This window comes from Ranitomeya variabilis, chromosome 7, assembly GCF_051348905.1.
Source record: "Ranitomeya variabilis isolate aRanVar5 chromosome 7, aRanVar5.hap1, whole genome shotgun sequence".
Lineage (NCBI taxonomy): Eukaryota > Metazoa > Chordata > Amphibia > Anura > Dendrobatidae > Ranitomeya > Ranitomeya variabilis.
In genome coordinates this window covers 164,168,434-164,187,639 of record NC_135238.1, presented here as the reverse complement: position 1 = coordinate 164,187,639, position 19,206 = coordinate 164,168,434, and the positions used below count along the sequence as shown (strand labels likewise).

Genomic DNA, 19,206 nt, shown 5'->3' with positions numbered 1-19,206 from the left:
GCAATAATATCATAGCATGTTTTATATTTAATATTTAGCTTCTGACAATATCAATTTAATATTTACCTTTTCAGCATTTTTTCCATTCTTGTACTGATCATCCCCGCTCCCATCATCTCCTCCTCCACCACCTCCTGTCCCACCACTTGAGGCACCTCCAAAGCCACAACTTGATCCGCGGGAATTTCCTTTCATTTGGAAGTTCCCTTCACTTTGTCTCTTTTCCCCACTAACTGAAGCTGGTCCTGACACAATAGTCGGTTCGTTCTCTTTGTTCTCACTCTTTTTTCTCTTTTTCTCAACGCATGGTACAACTCCCAGCTGGAGGAGACAGTCTACAATATTCAGGGCCACATCACAGATCCGGGAACTGATATCATGGTTCAGAACAAGGTATACCGCTTTAAGAACAACCTAAGTAGACAGAACAAAACATTGCATAAAATCACATAAAATTTACACATGAATTGCCCTATGTTTCCTCTATATATAGAGGAATGCACAATTCCATTTGTTTTGCAGGTGAAAATGGACCTTTTTACCTCTTGGGCTCCTGGGCGGCTGAAGATGTTGCACTAATGATATGCAGCCATTATGTACACTGTGTATATATATATATATATATATATATATATATATATATATATATATATATATATAGTGGCAGCATTTCATTGGTGCAACATCTGCAGCCGTTCAGGAGCCCAAGAGGTAAGGAGGCCCATTTCCACCTCCAAAACATGTGGAATTGTGCACTATGATGAGCTATTTGACTGCCCATATATTGTTCTTCCTTAGGGCCCATTTACTGTCTGCGTACACCAGTTTATATACAGCTCTGGCAAAAATTAAAAGACCACCACATCAAAACCCTGTCCTGGGCAGCCCAATCTCCAGACCTGAACCCCACTGAAAACCTCTGGAATGTAACGAAGAGGATGATGGATAGTCAAAAGCCATCAAACAAAGAAGAACTGCTTACATTTTTTCGCCAGAAGCAGTGTGAAAGACTGGTGGAAAGCATGCCAAGACGCATGAAAGCTGTGATTAAAAATCATGGTTATTCCACAAAATATTGATTTCTGAACTCTTCCTTAGTTAAAACATTAGTATTGTTGTTTCTAAATGATTAGGAACTTTAAACATACAAAAAGACACGTATGCAAGAACAATGATAGAAAACTTTATTAGTACATATAAAAAGTCAATAAAATATTGTAGCCAATAGTGCTTAGTGAGCCAAAAATAGCAACAAAAGGCGTCACCAACAGGAGGGCAAGATATTAACAAAAATAAATAAATAAACACATAGCAAGACCACAATGGGATGAATAGGAAAAAAGGGATCGTACACAAAGGGTTAGTATAAAATAGTTACCAGAGATAAATATAAATAAGTATAAATATATACCCCAGTGTTAGGAACCAAAAAATCCTAAATATGTAAACAGTGATGGAAATGGATTCTGGACCATGGGTAAGAATAAAGGTGCATAGTGTAAAGACTTAGGGGAAAAAACAAAAAAACAAAAAAAAAAAAAACAACAAGCCAAGTCCTAGCTACCCAGGTACATGAAACCCAAATGTACAACTAATTCAATCAAAGTGGTCAGCATAAATAAGTATGAATGAATCTTACCAGCACATGTGTGGAGACGCCGCAACCCCTATGCGCATTTCGGCAGAGTGCCTTCCTCAGGGATAATGGCATCACAGCTGAAATAAGACCCTTTTATATGAGTCATGACCAATGGAAGGAGATGTATCTGTGCACATGACAGGAAACCAGACCGCAAAGGATGCTGGTACTTGTAGTAAAACTTAGATCCTGTGCTCATGACCAATGGAAGGAGATGTATCTGTGCACATGACCGGAAACCAGACCGCAAGGGATGCTGGTACTTGTACTAAAACTTAAATCCTGTGCTCAAGAACCGGCGCACGTGACCTGATACGGCCCCGTCCAGCAGAGTCAGCGAGTGCGTCATGGGTGAGGGCGGGGAACCGGGGAGAGGCTGCCAGGGACGCGCCGAGGACAGCGCGGACATGGAGCGACCCCCCGGACCCCGCCCCCAGCCATGGAGAGACGCTGTCGCCGGCAATGTCAGCAGGGGTGCCAGTGCACGCGCGCACAGAGAAAACTAGATCGAGTGAAGATATATAGTTAACCCCATGTTCTCATAACAGACGGAATATAGAGCACTATAGCATAGTTGCATACTGTGCATTATAAAAATGATTAAAACAAGTCTAGTGACTATATAACATCAAATTAAGAAAACATGGAACCTACAAGAGGCAAATATATATCTATATATATATATCTAACACACCTGCATGAAAGTGAAAGTGAAGTGAAAAAAAAATAAAAAATAAAAATTAAAATTTATGTATAAAATATAAATATATAGTGTATAGTGAAAAGACAACCAGTACGCCGACTGGTGAAGTGCCAACGAACCAAAAATTACACTAGGGGTAAAAGTGCTGAAGTGAGTAACCAAAAAAATTGAAATAAATATTGTATATTATGTAAACACATCATATTGGTGCTCATAAAACCCATATCGCAAATCATTGCATATATCATACCCAAAATAAGTGGTGATGATCAAAATATAAAAAGAGAAGAAAAACAAGTGAAAAATAAACAAAAAGTAAAAAACGTATATAAATACCTTATTAGATATAATAACATAGTACTATCAGTGCATATATGTGCACATACATAATGGTGTCCATATATATATATATATACATAAATAGATATAAATATGATAAATATTATTGCATGGAACTCATTATATAAGTAATAACAAAATAATAAATAAAAAAATGAAAATAATAAATAAAAAAGTCCTTTGGAGATAAACAGACAAAGGGGATGATAAGTAAACGTCTTCAGATGGTCCGTGCTTCCCTGAAGACCACAGGATAAAGTCCCATATATAAACAGTTGGTTCGGTAGTGATTCTTCATCCAATACTCCTACTTCAATGTATTAGAGAAGAATATAAACTGACAAGGCCATGGTCATACTACAAGGGTATATAAGATAGCACAAATTAGTATATTGATAAAAACAAATTAAAAACAATATAAATAAAACCAAAGCAAAAAGATGCCATTAAAAATATAGTATATATATATACATAACCACTAACTGCACGAGGTCAGAAAACTAGCTAAAAGGGGCAAAACTCAGAGATTCGTTAAGACCATTAGGATGGAGGGTACGTAAGGTCCATATCCATTTTGCTTCTTTTTGGGCTAGACGACGACTGAGGTTACCCCCACGAAGATTGGGTATAATGTGGTCAATGCCTTTGACTCGGAGACCAGATGGGTCACAGGCATGATGTTGCTTAAAATGTCTTGGAATTGTCTTTAGTTGTTCCAAGTCATCTATTTTTGCTGCTGCAATAATATCACGCACGTGTTCCCTGACTCTAATCTTCAAAGTGCGAGTAGTCAGGCCTATATAGATTAGAGAACAGGGACAGGTGGCGTGATAAATAACAGTTTGTGTAGAACAATTAATTGAATGCGTGATCACAAAAGTACGTCCATCAGAAGAAAGGAACTCCTTAGTTTTTTCAATATTGGGACAGGCAATGCATTTTCCACAAGGACTGCATCCCCATGTCTTAGTCACACTTTTGCCCTTATAGCCGAAGATTTGAGGTTGATTGGTTGGTGAATAATAGCTTTTAACCAAATGGTCACGCAGGTTGTCACATCTACGAGCGGTGACAACCGGTCTATCAGGTAGGTATTGTCTTAGAGTTTTATCTGCCAATAATATCGGCCAGTGTCTCTGCATGACCTCATACATCATTTGCCACTGTGAGTGGTAACGTGTCACCATTCTTGGGGAGTCCAATCGTGGTTTTGTTTTTTTAGAGAACATAAGATCATGGCGATTGGCATTTTTTGCACGGTTGTAAGCATATTTGATAGAGCGTTTGCTATAACCCCGTTCACAAAACCTATCCCTCATTTCCTTTGCACATTCTTCAAAATCAGAGTTAGTAGAACAAAGGCATCTAAGCCTCAAAAATTGGCCGACCGGGACTGACCTCACTACATGTGGTGGGTGGGATGATGCAGCGTGTAAAATAGAATTAACTGCAGTTTCTTTTCTGAATAGATCAGTCTGCAATAAACCCGTATTATCCTTCTTTACCATTACGTCCAAAAATTCAGATCAGGGTTCGTCGATGGACCGGGTTATTCTTTGGGCCCGGTACATCGACGACATCTTCCTGATCTGGCGAGGTACCCCTGTTGAGTTGGAGGAGTTCTTTTCTAACCTTAATAATAATTCTTGCAACATAAAACTTACGTATAAATACCATACTTGCCAAATCGAATTTTTTGACGTAATGGTAGTGAGGTCAGTCCCGGTCGGCCAATTTTTGAGGCTTAGATGCCTTTGTTCTACTAACTCTGATTTTGAAGAACGTGCAAAGGAAATGAGGGATAGGTTTTGTGAACGGGGTTATAGCAAACGCTCTATCAAATATGCTTACAACCGTGCAAAAAATGCCAATCGCCATGATCTTATGTTCTCTAAAAAAACAAAACCACGATTGGACTCCCCAAGAATGGTGACACGTTACCACTCACAGTGGCAAATGATGTATGAGGTCATGCAGAGACACTGGCCGATATTATTGGCAGATAAAACTCTAAGACAATACCTACCTGATAGACCGGTTGTCACCGCTCGTAGATGTGACAACCTGCGTGACCATTTGGTTAAAAGCTATTATTCACCAACCAATCAACCTCAAATCTTCGGCTATAAGGGCAAAAGTGTGACTAAGACATGGGGATGCAGTCCTTGTGGAAAATGCATTGCCTGTCCCAATATTGAAAAAACTAAGGAGTTCCTTTCTTCTGATGGACGTACTTTTGTGATCACGCATTCAATTAATTGTTCTACACAAACTGTTATTTATCACGCCACCTGTCCCTGTTCTCTAATCTATATAGGCCTGACTACTCGCACTTTGAAGATTAGAGTCAGGGAACACGTGCGTGATATTATTGCAGCAGCAAAAATAGATGACTTGGAACAACTAAAGACAATTCCAAGACATTTTAAGCAACATCATGCCTGTGACCCATCTGGTCTCCGAGTCAAAGGCATTGACCACATTATACCCAATCTTCGTGGGGGTAACCTTAGTCGTCGTCTAGCCCTAAAAGAAGCAAAATGGATATGGACCTTACGTACCCTCCATCCTAATGGTCTTAACGAATCTCTGAGTTTTGCCCCTTTTAGCTAGTTTTCTGACCTCGTGCAGTTAGTGGTTATGTATATATATATACTATATTTTTAATGGCATCTTTTTGCTTTGGTTTTATTTATATTGTTTTTAATTTGTTTTTATCAATATACTAATTTGTGCTATCTTATATACCCTTGTAGTATGACCATGGCCTTGTCAGTTTATATTCTTCTCTAATACATTGAAGTAGGAGTATTGGATGAAGAATCACTACCGAACCAACTGTTTATATATGGGACTTTATCCTGTGGTCTTCAGGGAAGCACGGACCATCTGAAGACGTTTACTTATCATCCCCTTTGTCTGTTTATCTCCAAAGGACTTTTTTATTTATTATTTTCATTTTTTTATTTATTATTTTGTTATTACTTATATAATGAGTTCCATGCAATAATATTTATCATATTTATATCTATTTATGTATATATATATATATACAGGTCCTTCTCAAAAAATTAGCATATAGTGTTAAATTTCATTATTTACCATAATGTAATGATTACAATTAAACTTTCATATATTATAGATTCATTATCCACCAACTGAAATTTGTCAGGTCTTTTATTGTTTTAATACTGATGATTTTGGCATACAACTCCTGGTAACCCAAAAAACCTGTCTCAATAAATTAGCATATCAAGAAAAGGTTCTCTAAACGACCTATTACCCTAATCTTCTGAATCAACTAATTAACTCTAAACACATGCAAAAGATACCTGAGGCTTTTAAAAACTCCCTGCCTGGTTCATTACTCAAAACCCGCATCATGGGTAAGACTAGCGACCTGACAGATGTCAAGAAGGCCATCATTGACACCCTCAAGCAAGAGGGTAAGACCCAGAAAGAAATTTCTCAACAAATAGGCTGTTCCCAGAGTGCTGTATCAAGGCACCTCAATGGTAAGTCTGTTGGAAGGAAACAATGTGGCAGAAAACGCTGTACAACGAGAAGAGGTGACCGGACCCTGAGGAAGATTGTGGAGAAGGACCGATTCCAGACCTTGGGGAACCTGAGGAAGCAGTGGACTGAGTCTGGTGTGGAAACATCCAGAGCCACCGTGCACAGGCGTGTGCAGGAAATGGGCTACAGGTGCCGCATTCCCCAGGTAAAGCCACTTTTGAACCATAAACAGCGGCAGAAGCGCCTGACCTGGGCTACAGAGAAGCAGCACTGGACTGTTGCTAAGTGGTCCCAAGTACTTTTTTCTGATGAAAGCAAATTTTGCATGTCATTCGGAAATCAAGGTGCCAGAGTCTGGAGGAAGACTGGGGAGAAGGAAATGCCAAAATGCCTGAAGTCCAGTGTCAAGTACCCACAGTCAGTGGTGTGGGGTGCCATGTCAGCTGCTGGTGTTGGTCCACTGTGTTTCATCAAGGGCAGGGTCAATGCAGCTAGCTATCAGGAGATTTTGGAGCACTTCATGCTTCCTGGCACCTGCTCACAGTGCCAAAACCACTGGTAAATGGTTTACTGACCATGGTATTACTGTGCTCAATTGGCCTGCCAACTCTCCTGACCTGAACCCCATAGAGAATCTGTGGGATATTGTGAAGAGAAAGTTGAGAGACGCAAGACCCAACACTCTGGATGAGCTTAAGGCCGCTATTGAAGCATCCTGGGCCTCCATAACATCTCAGCAGTGTCACAGGCTGATTGCCTCCATGCCACGCCGCATTGAAGCAGTCATTTCTGCCAAAGGATTCCCGACCAAGTATTGAGTGCATAACTGAACATTATTATTTGATGGTTTTTTTGTTTGTTATTAAAAAACACTTTTATTTGATTGGACGGGTGAAATATGCTAATTTATTGAGACAGGTTTTTTGGGTTATCAGGAGTTGTATGCCAAAATCATCAGTATTAAAACAATAAAAGACCTGACAAATTTCAGTTGGTGGATAATGAATCTATAATATATGAAAGTTTAATTGTAATCATTACATTATGGTAAATAATGAAATTTAACACTATATGCTAATTTTTTGAGAAGGACCTGTATATATATGGACACCATTATGTATGTGCACATATATGCACTGATAGTACTATGTTATTATATCTAATAAGGTATTTATATACGTTTTTTACTTTTTGTTTATTTTTCACTTGTTTTTCTTCTCTTTTTATATTTTGATCATCACCACTTATTTTGGGTATGATATATGCAATGATTTGCGATATGGGTTTTATGAGCACCAATATGATGTGTTTACATAATATACAATATTTATTTCAATTTTTTTGGTTACTCACTTCAGCACTTTTACCCCTAGTGTAATTTTTGGTTCGTTGGCACTTCACCAGTCGGCGTACTGGTTGTCTTTTCACTATACACTATATATTTATATTTTATACATAAATTTTAATTTTTATTTTTTATTTTTTTTTCACTTCACTTTCACTTTCATGCAGGTGTGTTAGATATATATATAGATATATATTTGCCTCTTGTAGGTTCCATGTTTTCTTAATTTGATGTTATATAGTCACTAGACTTGTTTTAATCATTTTTATAATGCACAGTATGCAACTATGCTATAGTGCTCTATATTCCGTCTGTTATGAGAACATGGGGTTAACTATATATCTTCACTCGATCTAGTTTTCTCTGTGCGCGCGTGCACTGGCACCCCTGCTGACATTGCCGGCGACAGCGTCTCTCCATGGCTGGGGGCGGGGTCCGGGGGGTCGCTCCATGTCCGCGCTGTCCTCGGCGCGTCCCTGGCAGCCTCTCCCCGGTTCCCCGCCCTCACCCATGACGCACTCGCTGACTCTGCTGGACGGGGCCGTATCAGGTCACGTGCGCCGGTTCTTGAGCACAGGATTTAAGTTTTAGTACAAGTACCAGCATCCCTTGCGGTCTGGTTTCCGGTCATGTGCACAGATACATCTCCTTCCATTGGTCATGAGCACAGGATTTAAGTTTTACTACAAGAACCAGCATCCTTTGCGGTCTGGTTTCCGGTCATGTGCACAGATACATCTCCTTCCATTGGTCATGAGCACAGGATCTAAGTTTTACTACAAGTACCAGCATCCCTTGCGGTCTGGTTTCCGGTCATGTGCACAGATACATCTCCTTCCATTGGTCATGACTCATATAAAAGGGTCTTATTTCAGCTGTGATGCCATTCCCCCTGAGGAAGGCACTCTGCCGAAATGCGCATAGGGGTTGCGGCGTCTCCACACATGTGCTGGTAAGATTCATTCATACTTATTTATGCTGACCACTTTGATTGAATTAGTTGTACATTTGGGTTTCATGTACCTGGGTAGCTAGGACTTGGCTTGTTGTTTTTTTTTTGTTTTTGTTTTTTTTTTCCCCTAAGTCTTTACACTATGCACCTTTATTCTTACCCATGGTCCAGAATCCATTTCCATCACTGTTTACATATTTAGGATTTTTTGGTTCCTAACACTGGGGTATATATTTATACTTATTTATATTTATCTCTGGTAACTATTTTATACTAACCCTTTGTGTATGATCCCTTTTTTCCTATTCATCCCATTGTGGTCTTGCTATGTGTTTATTTATTTATTTTTGTTAATATCTTGCCCTCCTGTTGGTGACGCCTTTTGTTGCTATTTTTGGCTCACTAAGCACTATTGGCTACAATATTTTATTGACTTTTTATATGTACTAATAAAGTTTTCTATCATTGTTCTTGCATACGTGTCTTTTTGTATGTTTAAATATCTGCTTTCACGTTGAACCTGTTTCCCATTAGTACTAATTTAGATACCACTATAGCACCTTCTGATTAGTGTACTTGACTATAGTATTATAATCCGAGGTATCTTTTTGCTGGAAATATCAATATGATGTGATGATTGGGAACTTGTTTTCTTTAATTATTTGAGGTCTGAAAGCACTGGTTTTTTGTTTTTTAATTTTGACCATCTTTCTTTGTCAGAAAAAAATACAAAATCTATTGCTTGGAACTTCGGAGACATGTTGACAGTAGTTTATAGAATAAAAGAACAATTTACACTTTACTCAAAAATATACCTATAAAGAGAAAAATCAGACAAACTGAACATTTTGCAGTGGTCTCTTAATTTTTCCCAGAGCTGTATATATATCATACTTGCTTCGCTTGGAAAATGTTATATTTCTATGTAAGGAGTTAAAAGCACAAGAAGAGTCTGGGGGCGGTTACCTTCTTGGCTCTGTGCCCGGAACCATTGAGCTGTGCTGCGGGTTCCCTAGGGAGAGACTGAGAGACTGGGACAGAAAGGAAGCAGCCACAGGGCGGGAAAGGGACGCGCGCAGGAGACAGAGCAGCGTGCAGAGCAGGGTGCAGCTGCGCTTCAGAAGAGAGAGAGAGAGAGCTCCCGGTCTGAGGACAAATAGAGAGAGACTGCCCAGAAAGACTGTATCTCGTGAGTACATAAAGCGGACTCTGCTGTGACTGGAGAGGGGCACTTTGAGACCCGTTTTAGAGACTATGACACCCTGACTCCTGGTACAGAGACTTAACATTGCGGAGCCCCTGTCTTCCTGGTACAGAGACTTAACATTGCGGAGCCCCTGTTTTCCTGGTATAGAGACAACAGTGCGGAGCCCCGATTTCCAGGTTGTGCTGTAAAAGTTAAAGACTCAGAGCCTGTGCATACCACATTAACTCCCGAAACCCCAGGCAGCAGGCTCTCAGAGACTACTCTGCCCACGGACAACAGAGGGAAGAAAGGTGCCACTGTTTCTCGGCGCCTACGTTGGAGAAGACGACCTTCCAAGCAAGTCATCTTCAGACTGATAAGTGTTCTTTTCTCAAGGAATCCTGCTTAATTCGGTTATATTGTTTAACTCCCGTATTTTTGCATTGTTTTATTGTTAGTTATTTTGCATTGCTTCCTCCCTGCGAGGAGAACCATATCCCTGTTATTAAACCCCTCAACTGTTGGTCTGTCTGTTCCGTGGTGACATACTCAGTACCTGCATTCTATTACATTTGGCGTAGTCGGCAGGATGTCACACGGTAGCGCGGACAAGGCAGACCAAGCAGCTGGGGAAGTTCCCAGGTCTAGCATTTCCCTGGGAGCCATGTTGAATAATTTGCCAAGGTTCACTGGGAACAATGTAATGTTGTGGAGTTGGACAGAGTGTATCCGGGGAATGATGCGTATGTACCCCATGACACCAGCCCTGGAGGCAGAAATTGCATTGATGGCCCTGGAGGGGGAGGCGCGGGATTCTGTCATGCATAGGTTCCCCCGGGAGAGAGATACCCTGGACAAAGTGCTGCGCATACTTGAGGAAACGCATGGGGACCCCACTGACGTAGGGGAACTTCGCATGCGACTGTTTCACCGGGTACAACGGGAGGGGGAGACCGTGACCCAACTTATGAACGCCCTACAAGAGCTTCACACTGCTATCAGACGAAAGGACGGTGTAGGAGTAGGGTCAGTTGATGTGGTGCTCAGAGATCAGCTAGTGACAGGACTGCGTGACGCAATGATGAAACAGGCACTGCGAGAGCGCATGCAAGTAAAGCCAGACATGACTTTCTCTGAGGTTGGCAGTGAGGCGCGTGTGCGAGAACAAGAACAGGGAGTGACGGGGCTGGTAGGAAGGGTGCAGAGCGGGGAGGTAACCACCACCGCAGGCAATATTCCCCAGTGGGTGGAGGACCTGAGAATGGAGATTAGACAGGTCCGTGAAGAAATGGCGGCCACCAGAAGAACTCTGGCAGAGGGGCCTGGCCCTCTGGTGCGAGACAGAGAAGCTGCCCCCCGAAGGGAGGGTGAAACTACCAGGAGGAGAAGCCCTCTTACATGCTACACTTGTGGAGAGTCCGGCCACATTGCTCGATGGTGTCCCCGGCAGAGCCGACCATCCCCACATCCTCCTTTAAACTAGGTGGCTCTGGGCTTGAGGGGCGCCGCTCAGAGCGTGAAGAACAGAGGAGGAGGAGTAAAAGTCCCCACAGCCTTGTTTCCATGTGCCCTCTGGTCTGGGCAGAAATCAATGGAAGAGCAGTGCGATGCTTGATGGACACCGGCTCACAAGTGACCACCATGCCTGAGAGATATTTCCGCCATCACTTCACAGAGGCGCTACGGCCCGAATGGGGCCCTGTGATCAAACTTATGGCGGCCAATCACTTGCCCATCCCAGTCGCAGGGGTGGTATGGATGAACATAGAAGTCTGCGGAAAAGACCTCGGGAGGAGAGGAGTGGTACTGGTGGATGGAGAGGTAGCTAAAGACCATACCGTGACCCTGGGCATGAATGTGTTAAAAGACCTCGGAAGCCTCGTTTTCAACGAGTCCCCGGAACAGTTCCTACAACAATGGAGCGATCAAACCCCCCAGAGAAGTGTCTTCCTACAACTGATACGGACCGCCCAGGTCCTGGAAGCATACAGCGACGGAAAGGAACTCGGCAAAGTCGTCGTCCCCGCCTCCGTCAATCGAGTGTTGCCCCCTGGGCAGACAGTGCTTCCCCTGCCTGAACGAGCTGGCATCCCGCTGGAGGGGGTCGAAGTCCAAATTGAGCCCAGCAGAGCCGACCAGCTGCCGTCAGGAATATTGGTCGCACGGTCCCTGGCTAACGTGCGGGATGGAACTGTCCTTGTGCGCTGTATCAATTTGGGGGAGACAGATACAATGTTGCCCCCTAGAAGCGAAGTCGCTCAAGTCCTGGGCCTTCCAGACGAGTTGGTCCCCACTGAGGCGGTACAGCTGACAGCAAGGCCAGAAGACCCGTGGCTGGTGACCGTCAAGGCGGAGGCAGCTCCGGACCCCAGATTAATGCAAGAAGGGCGCCAGATACTGGAACGCATGAGGGTGGAGCTCTCGGAACTTACTCCGCAGCAGGTACCTCAGGTAGAAGCTGTATTGGGGAAATTTCAGGATGCGTTCGCCAAAGATGAAGATGACTTTGGACGTACCACGGCCATCACCCACGAGATACCCACCGGGGATGCGGCACCAATCCGGGAACGGTACCGCCAAATACCCCCACAGATGTACCAGGAGGTGAAGGGAATGCTGTCACACATGCTGAAGAAGGGAGTTATACATGAGAGTCAGAGCCCGTGGGCTGCCCCTATCGTCTTGGTGAGAAAGAAAGACGGGTCCCTGCGGTTCTGTGTGGACTATCGGCGGCTCAACGCTTGCACAGTGCGGGACTCGTACCCACTGCCCAGGATAGAGGAGTCCCTGACGGCACTAGGGAATGCCAGATATTTCTCCACGTTAGACTTGGCCAGCGGCTATTGGCAGGTGCCCATGTCTGAGCAAGACCGCGCCAAGACGGCTTTCATCCTTCCGATGGGACTGTATGAGTTTGACCGGATGCCCTTCGGCCTAGCAAACGCCCCAGGAACATTTCAGCGACTCATGGAGAGATGTCTGGGAGACCTGAACTTTGAAGCCACTTTGATCTACTTGGATGATATCATCGTCTTTGCCCCCACCTTTGAGGAGCATCTGCAGAGGCTAGAGCAAGTTCTGAGTCGGCTACAGAAGTATGGCTTGAAAGTGAAACCCCAGAAATGCCACCTCTTCCGTACCGAGATTAAATACTTGGGACATGTTGTCTCCGCTGAGGGGGTGAGGCCTTCCCAGGAGAAGATCGCTGCGGTACAAGAGTGGCCAACTCCAAAAACGGTGAAAGATGTGCGTGCGTTCCTGGGACTCACGGGATATTTCAGACGCTTTGTAAAAGACTTTACCCGCCTTGCTAATCCACTCCAGGAGTTGTTGAGGGGAGTGCCCTCTTGCGCCAAAAACAGGAACATACAGTGAGGGAAGCATCAGGAGGAGGCATTCTTGGCTTTGAAGAAGGCTTTGACGGAGGCCCCCGTGCTGGCCTACGCTGACTTCACACAACCGTTCATCTTGCACACTGATGGGAGCCTGCAGGGCCTCGGGGCTGTACTGTCGCAGATGCAGGACGGGAAAGAGCGCGTCATCGCATACGCCAGTCGGTCTCTGCATGACTCAGAAAGGAATCCAGAAAACTACAGTTCATTTAAGTTGGAGCTGTTGGCGCTGGTGTGGGCAATGACTGAGAAGTTCGCGGAATATCTGGCTGGCTTAGAAGTTCGTGTACGCACCGATAACAATCCGTTGGCCCATCTCGAGAATGCCAAGTTAGGCGCCCTAGAACAACGTTGGGTAGCCCGAATGGCCAAGTTCCGATACAGAATTTCGTATAAAAGAGGAGCTGAGAATGTACATGCGGATGCCCTCTCCCGAGTAAACTATCGCAAACCAGCACCCAGCCAGGATGAAGAACTGGAAGATGTAGAGGTTCCAGGTTTTGGAGAGACTGCCAGGACGGTGGCAGCGGCGCAGGAAATTGAACAGGAAGAGGCCTGTGCGAACTTGCTGGAGCAGCCTCGCGATGAGTGGGTCCGAGTACAGCAGGAGGATCCGGAGCTAGCTCAGTTGAGAAGGTGGGTCGTGTCTGAACAAATGCCCAATTGACATGAGAGGAGGTCCATGTCACCTGAAGTACTGAAGATGCTACGCCAGTGGGAGAGGCTCGAGTTGCGGGATGGTATCCTGTAACGGAAGGTATTCCTGCAAACAGAACTCAGTCTTGTATGGCAGACAGTGATTCCCTCGTCCATGATAGACCAGGTGGCTAAGGAAGCACATGAGAAAGGAGCACACTTTGGGCCAGAAAAGACTATCCAGTGGTTACAGCGCCTATTTTATTACCCCCACTTAAGGAACACTGTGGATAAAGTATGTCGGCAATGCAGAAGTTGTGAGCTGGTCAAACCACCAGAACAACGAGCTCCCACAGACGGTGAGGTCTTCTGGCCACATGGACCTACTGGCAATAGATTACTTGACAATTGGACCAGCACACCAAGGTTATGAGCATTGTTTAGTGATGATAGACCACTTTACTAAATTTGCCGTAGTGACGCCCACGCGGGACCAGACTGCCGAGTCTGCGGCTCACGCAATCTGCAAACACTTCATCCAGGTGTACGGGTGTCCCAAGCGCATTCATTCTGATCAAGGGGCCTGCTTCCTCGGAAGAGTGATGGAGGAGCTGCACCAGCTGTACAAAATCGATAAGTCCCGGACCACCCCTTATCATCCACAGGGGAATGGGGCTTGTGAAAGATTTAACCGCACTCTGATTCAAATGCTGAGGACCCTGGAGGAGGACCAGAAGGCGAAGTGGACTGAGTCCGTCCCTGAATTGGTGTGGGCGTATAACAATCGTAAACACAGCACCACCGGATTCACCCCCCTACTCTCTGTTCTTTGGCCGACCCGGGAAGGGACTGGCAGAGCTGGCGCTGGAACCCGAGGAGGACTACCCACGGACGGGGGTGTACTCCTGGGTTCAAGAACATCGTCGTCGGCTGCGGACAATTCAACGTCTAGTGCAGGACCGGCTGCAAGAATTGGAGCATCCCCAGGTAGCTCCTCAAAAGGGGACAGCCCTGCGTCCTGGAGACCGAGTCTTAGTGAGGGAAAAGCGCCCACACAACAAACTAGAGTACCGGTGGGAGAAAAGGCCGTATCGAGTGAAGCGGCGGCTCGGCAACGGGGGCCCCGTTTATGAGGTCCAGCCCGAAACGGAAGAAGGGACTCCCACCCGCACGCTGCACAGGAATATGTTGCACCCATGTTTGTCTCGAGATCCTGAATCAGTCCAATTGACTCCAGCACCCCCACCGGCGGCGCCAGTGATCAATGTAGATGTGGAAGATGAGGAAGACTCCGAATCTCTTCCAGTGAACCCAGGGACAGGGCTGGTGCCAGATTTTACCAACGTATCGGAGGAAGCCTCGACTCCTCCCACAGCAGCTGACACCACCACCCCTGCTGGTTTGAGACGCTCTGAACGTTCAACGGCTGGTGTACCCCCTGTTCGCTACAATCAGGACGAGTTCATCTGGCAGCAGATTGTGCAAGGACTGGAAGATTGCCAACAGGAACTCCTGAAGATCTCACCCGTGGAATGGCGAGCAGAAAGAGGGGGGGTATGTAAGGAGTTAAAAGCACAAGAAGAGTCTGGGGGCGGTTACCTTCTTGGCTCTGTGCCCGGAACCATTGAGCTGTGCTGCGGGTTCCCTAGGGAGAGACTGAGAGACTGGGACAGAAAGGAAGCAGCCACAGGGCGGGAAAGGGACGCGCGCAGGAGACAGAGCAGGGTGCAGCTGCGCTTCAGAAGAGAGAGAGAGCTCCCGGTCTGAGGACAAATAGAGAGAGACTGCCCAGAAAGACTGTATCTCGTGAGTACATAAAGCGGACTCTGCTGTGACTGGAGAGGGGCACTTTGAGACCCGTTTTAGAGACTATGACACCCTGTCTTCCTGGTACAGAGACTTAACATTGCGGAGCCCCTGTCTTCCTGGTACAGAGACTTAACATTGCGGAGCCCCTGTTTTCCTGGTATAGAGACAACAGTGCGGAGGCCCGATTTCCAGGTTGTGCTGTAAAAGTTAAAGACTCAGAGCCTGTGCATACTACATTAATTCCCGAAACCCCAGGCAGCAGGCTCTCAGAGACTACTCTGCCCACGGACAACAGAGGGACGACAAGTGCCACTGTTTCTCGGCGCCTACGTTGGAGAAGACGACCCTCCAAGCAAGTCATCTTCAGACTGATAAGTGTTCTTTTCTCAAGGAATCCTGCTTAATTCGGTTATATTGTTTAACTCCCGTATTTTTGCATTGTTTTATTGTTAGTTATTTTGCATTGCTTCCTCCCTGCGAGGAGAACCATATCCCTGTTATTAAACCCCTCAACTGTTGGTCTGTCTGTTCCGTGGTGACATACTCAGTACCTGCATTCTACTACATTTACACTTGTCAAAGTCACAACAAAGCAAGCAAGTGTGGCAATGTGTAAAAAGATTTATTCCCATACCGCGAGATCCAGCATGCCATTCTTGTGGACAAAGTTGTTGGTCCCATCTATATGCTCTGTGTCCTCCAAGCTGCTGTAGTTAATGCAGGAATCTGTTAGGCTTCGTGGTAGATTGGCACAGGCGAGGGGTTCATGTGGCATCTCAGGGATGGGCACTTGATTGCACAGCTTTCTCATATGATCAGCAAAAAAGTCAGCATAGCCAACATTGAATGAAGCGAGAGTAGTGTTGAATGTGGCCACTGTTATAGTTGAAATTTGAGATCTCACTGGAAAGAATTAGGGTTGCTTTGTGGTTATCGAATCCAAAGAACATCATGATATTAATTAACACTCATAAATATTAAAACATACCGTCTTTAGCTGTGTTCTCGCCATGACTGTTGGGGTGGTCAGGGAGATCACTTAGCAAAGTATGATGTGAGTGAGAATGTCTGGCACTCAAGCTCTCCATCTCTGTTGCAGTATCAGAACTTCCCCGCCTTGTAAATTTACCTATGGCAACACGAACTATGTTGGAATGTGTAGAAATATAGAGAAGAACAGTCATAGACCCCAAATAATTCAGCTGCTGTTCTAAAGTGTTATAGCGCTAAAAGTATGGGGTCATGGCTCAATTTCACCCCAAAAAGTACAAGGACTGTCAATTACTATTCCCACCTATCTTACTTGTCTTGTAGATGTTTGTGCTTTATAGTAAATCATAATTAGAAGCCATGCTTGCACCGTATTAGTCCGTCTTTTGTACAAGTAACTGTATACAATCCACATTGGCTATTTTCGTCCTTTTACTTGACCTAAAATCACTCATCAGAAAAAGAGAAGCTAAGACAAGTCTACCTTCACGTAAACCATCCAACATACAGACTCAGAAACTCCTGACAATGTAGAAACTTCTAAAACTCTACATTTTAATTAAGCCTCTTCAGATTGCAACATTTTGATTTTCGGATCATATACCGTAACTAAGACTATATAGCCTTCTACTTCTGAAAGTGGAGTAGTCCCAAGTGGGCTGAAAGGATATCAACCAAGAATCTTCTCCACACCAGCTAACTTAGCAGTAATTTCTGAAAACCTTTACACATACAGTATATACTTGAATAACACCACCCTACCCATCATCCACTCCTATAGGTGACCCCTTAACCTCTATATGCCACTTCTGGTGCCTTTTCTAGACCCATACAGAGTGTCCCAGGTTGTTGTCAGCTACAGCTACCAATGAATGTATGATGGTGTCATTTTATCTAAAAAAAAAAGTCTACAGTCCTAAACAACAACCCAGCATTTGCTATTAGCTGACATCATGTTGTAAAATTGTAATACATTTCCTCTCTGCTCCATTCTTTTCTAAATTTAGCACCTCATCTCTAAACTTTACATGAGGATTAGGGATTTTTTGTGAAAAATGTGCAAGCAGTTCTAAAACACATTTTTCACAAGGCTGACAAATTATACCTTACAATACGTAACCTACAGCTACCAAACTCACCTAATATTGTGGTTTGCCAGCCCCCTTTCTCAATAGTGCGCCTGTCCTCTCCAATCCCAGAAATACTCCCAAAGGAAAACGTACTGCGGGTTGGGGAGACATCCAAGTGGTCCTCGTGCAGGAGAAAGGGCATCCCAATCCTACGCTGCCGTTTCTTCCCTTGATGGTGATATGGTATTGATCCCTTACGCTCTCTATCATCTCTTCGGGTCCTCAGCTGCGGAATCACAAATATAGATGATTTAGAGCACAGAAATGATTTTTATGTAATGCGTTTGAAGTTAAGATAATAGTTTTGAAAGTTATATTTGTTTAAAAAATCTGCATTGTTCTTGGTAAAATATTAAGGCTTGATTTCTTACCCTTTTGAAAATGTTGATTCCAATATCTGAGGAGAGATCTGGTATTGCAGATCTTCGTAGATTGGTCAGTGATACTTTGGCATATGGCTCGGTGCCCAATGACCTGTCTTCTTCATTACATTTGGTCATATCCTTTAACATAAAAACTTTCTATAAGAAGATCTACCAAAATACAACTCTTCTGTGAAGAGCTTTCATCCGTCAATTATTTGACTTATTAATGGACCACTTTGCCACCTATCTCGTTAAATGTGGGTATATTTGGTAATTAAATACAATTAAATACCTTAAGGTTATGTAACTATCTCTCAGAAAACACCTTGTTTCACATAACTACCATCTAGCGTTCAACTTTAAATGGCTATGCAATAATGGAAACTGAACTCTAAAAGGTTTGAAAGGACAACAATGGTCTAAGTTTCGATACATGAGAAATCATATGTTGGTACAAAACTGTGTCTTATATATGCTAATGTATGCCGTATTTTGAAATATATAAGCTCTCTAGAAAGTATATATTCGTTTATTAATTTTTCATCTCTTACCTGGGTTTTATGGGTGTTTACAAGGGAAGGTGTTGCTGCCACCATTGAACTACTTCGAGGTCGTGGGAGAGGGGTTTCCTCAGGTTCAGGAGACTTTTCTGGTTTCTCTTCCAACATATGCCTAAGTCGATGAAGGTAGTACATAAGTGACCATTGAGTCCCTTCTTCTGACCAGTGGGGCTGCAGTAAACACCTTAATACAGCCACGTCAAAATAAGTGGCATATCGAGATTTTTGACATGGAGGAATCACTAAAGATAGTCTGTAAATTAAAGACAAAATTACAATAGTTGACACTAAGAACTATGAAGCACATCTAATTGAACAGATCATTATCACAAAAAGATAATTCTCACCTTGGAAAGGGTAGTCCTCTCTCCTGTGATATTTGGGATGTAGTGCAGCCGTCAAATGAGTTGGCTCTCTGGCAGCTGGATACAGTGGGTCTTGGAGGTACCAAATCTTCTGGCTGAGCAACTTCAGAAACCACCTCAAACCCCTTCTGCATTAAAAGAAACTAAATTATAATTTCCATATACAATAAACACATTGGGGTCAATTCATCAAGACTGGCAATGAACACACTTGTGCTGCGCCTTTCTTGATGGAGTAGAAGAGATGCCAAATTTAGGAGTAGAAGAGGCAAACGCCAA

At 44.0% G+C, this 19,206-nt stretch overlaps 1 protein-coding gene across 23 annotated transcripts in view; it reads right to left on the bottom strand.

Moving 5' to 3' along the window:
* UNC80 (unc-80 subunit of NALCN channel complex) overlaps positions 1-19,206 on the bottom strand; it is a 287,092-nt gene that overhangs the window by 246,634 nt on the left and 21,252 nt on the right. For 20 of the 23 annotated variants that reach the window (XM_077272205.1, XM_077272209.1, XM_077272212.1 and 17 more), the window contains exons 7-13: positions 18,910-19,055; positions 18,554-18,815; positions 18,009-18,140; positions 17,647-17,863; positions 16,506-16,646; positions 16,152-16,420; positions 67-414 (exon numbers count right to left, since the gene is read on the bottom strand). In XM_077272205.1, coding sequence (XP_077128320.1) covers positions 67-414; positions 16,152-16,420; positions 16,506-16,646; positions 17,647-17,863; positions 18,009-18,140; positions 18,554-18,815; positions 18,910-19,055 — 1,515 coding nt within the window. The remainder of the gene's footprint in view (positions 1-66; positions 415-16,151; positions 16,421-16,505; positions 16,647-17,646; positions 17,864-18,008; positions 18,141-18,553; positions 18,816-18,909; positions 19,056-19,206) is intronic. The other 3 variants (XM_077272215.1, XM_077272222.1, XM_077272226.1) reach the window with 1 other exon arrangement.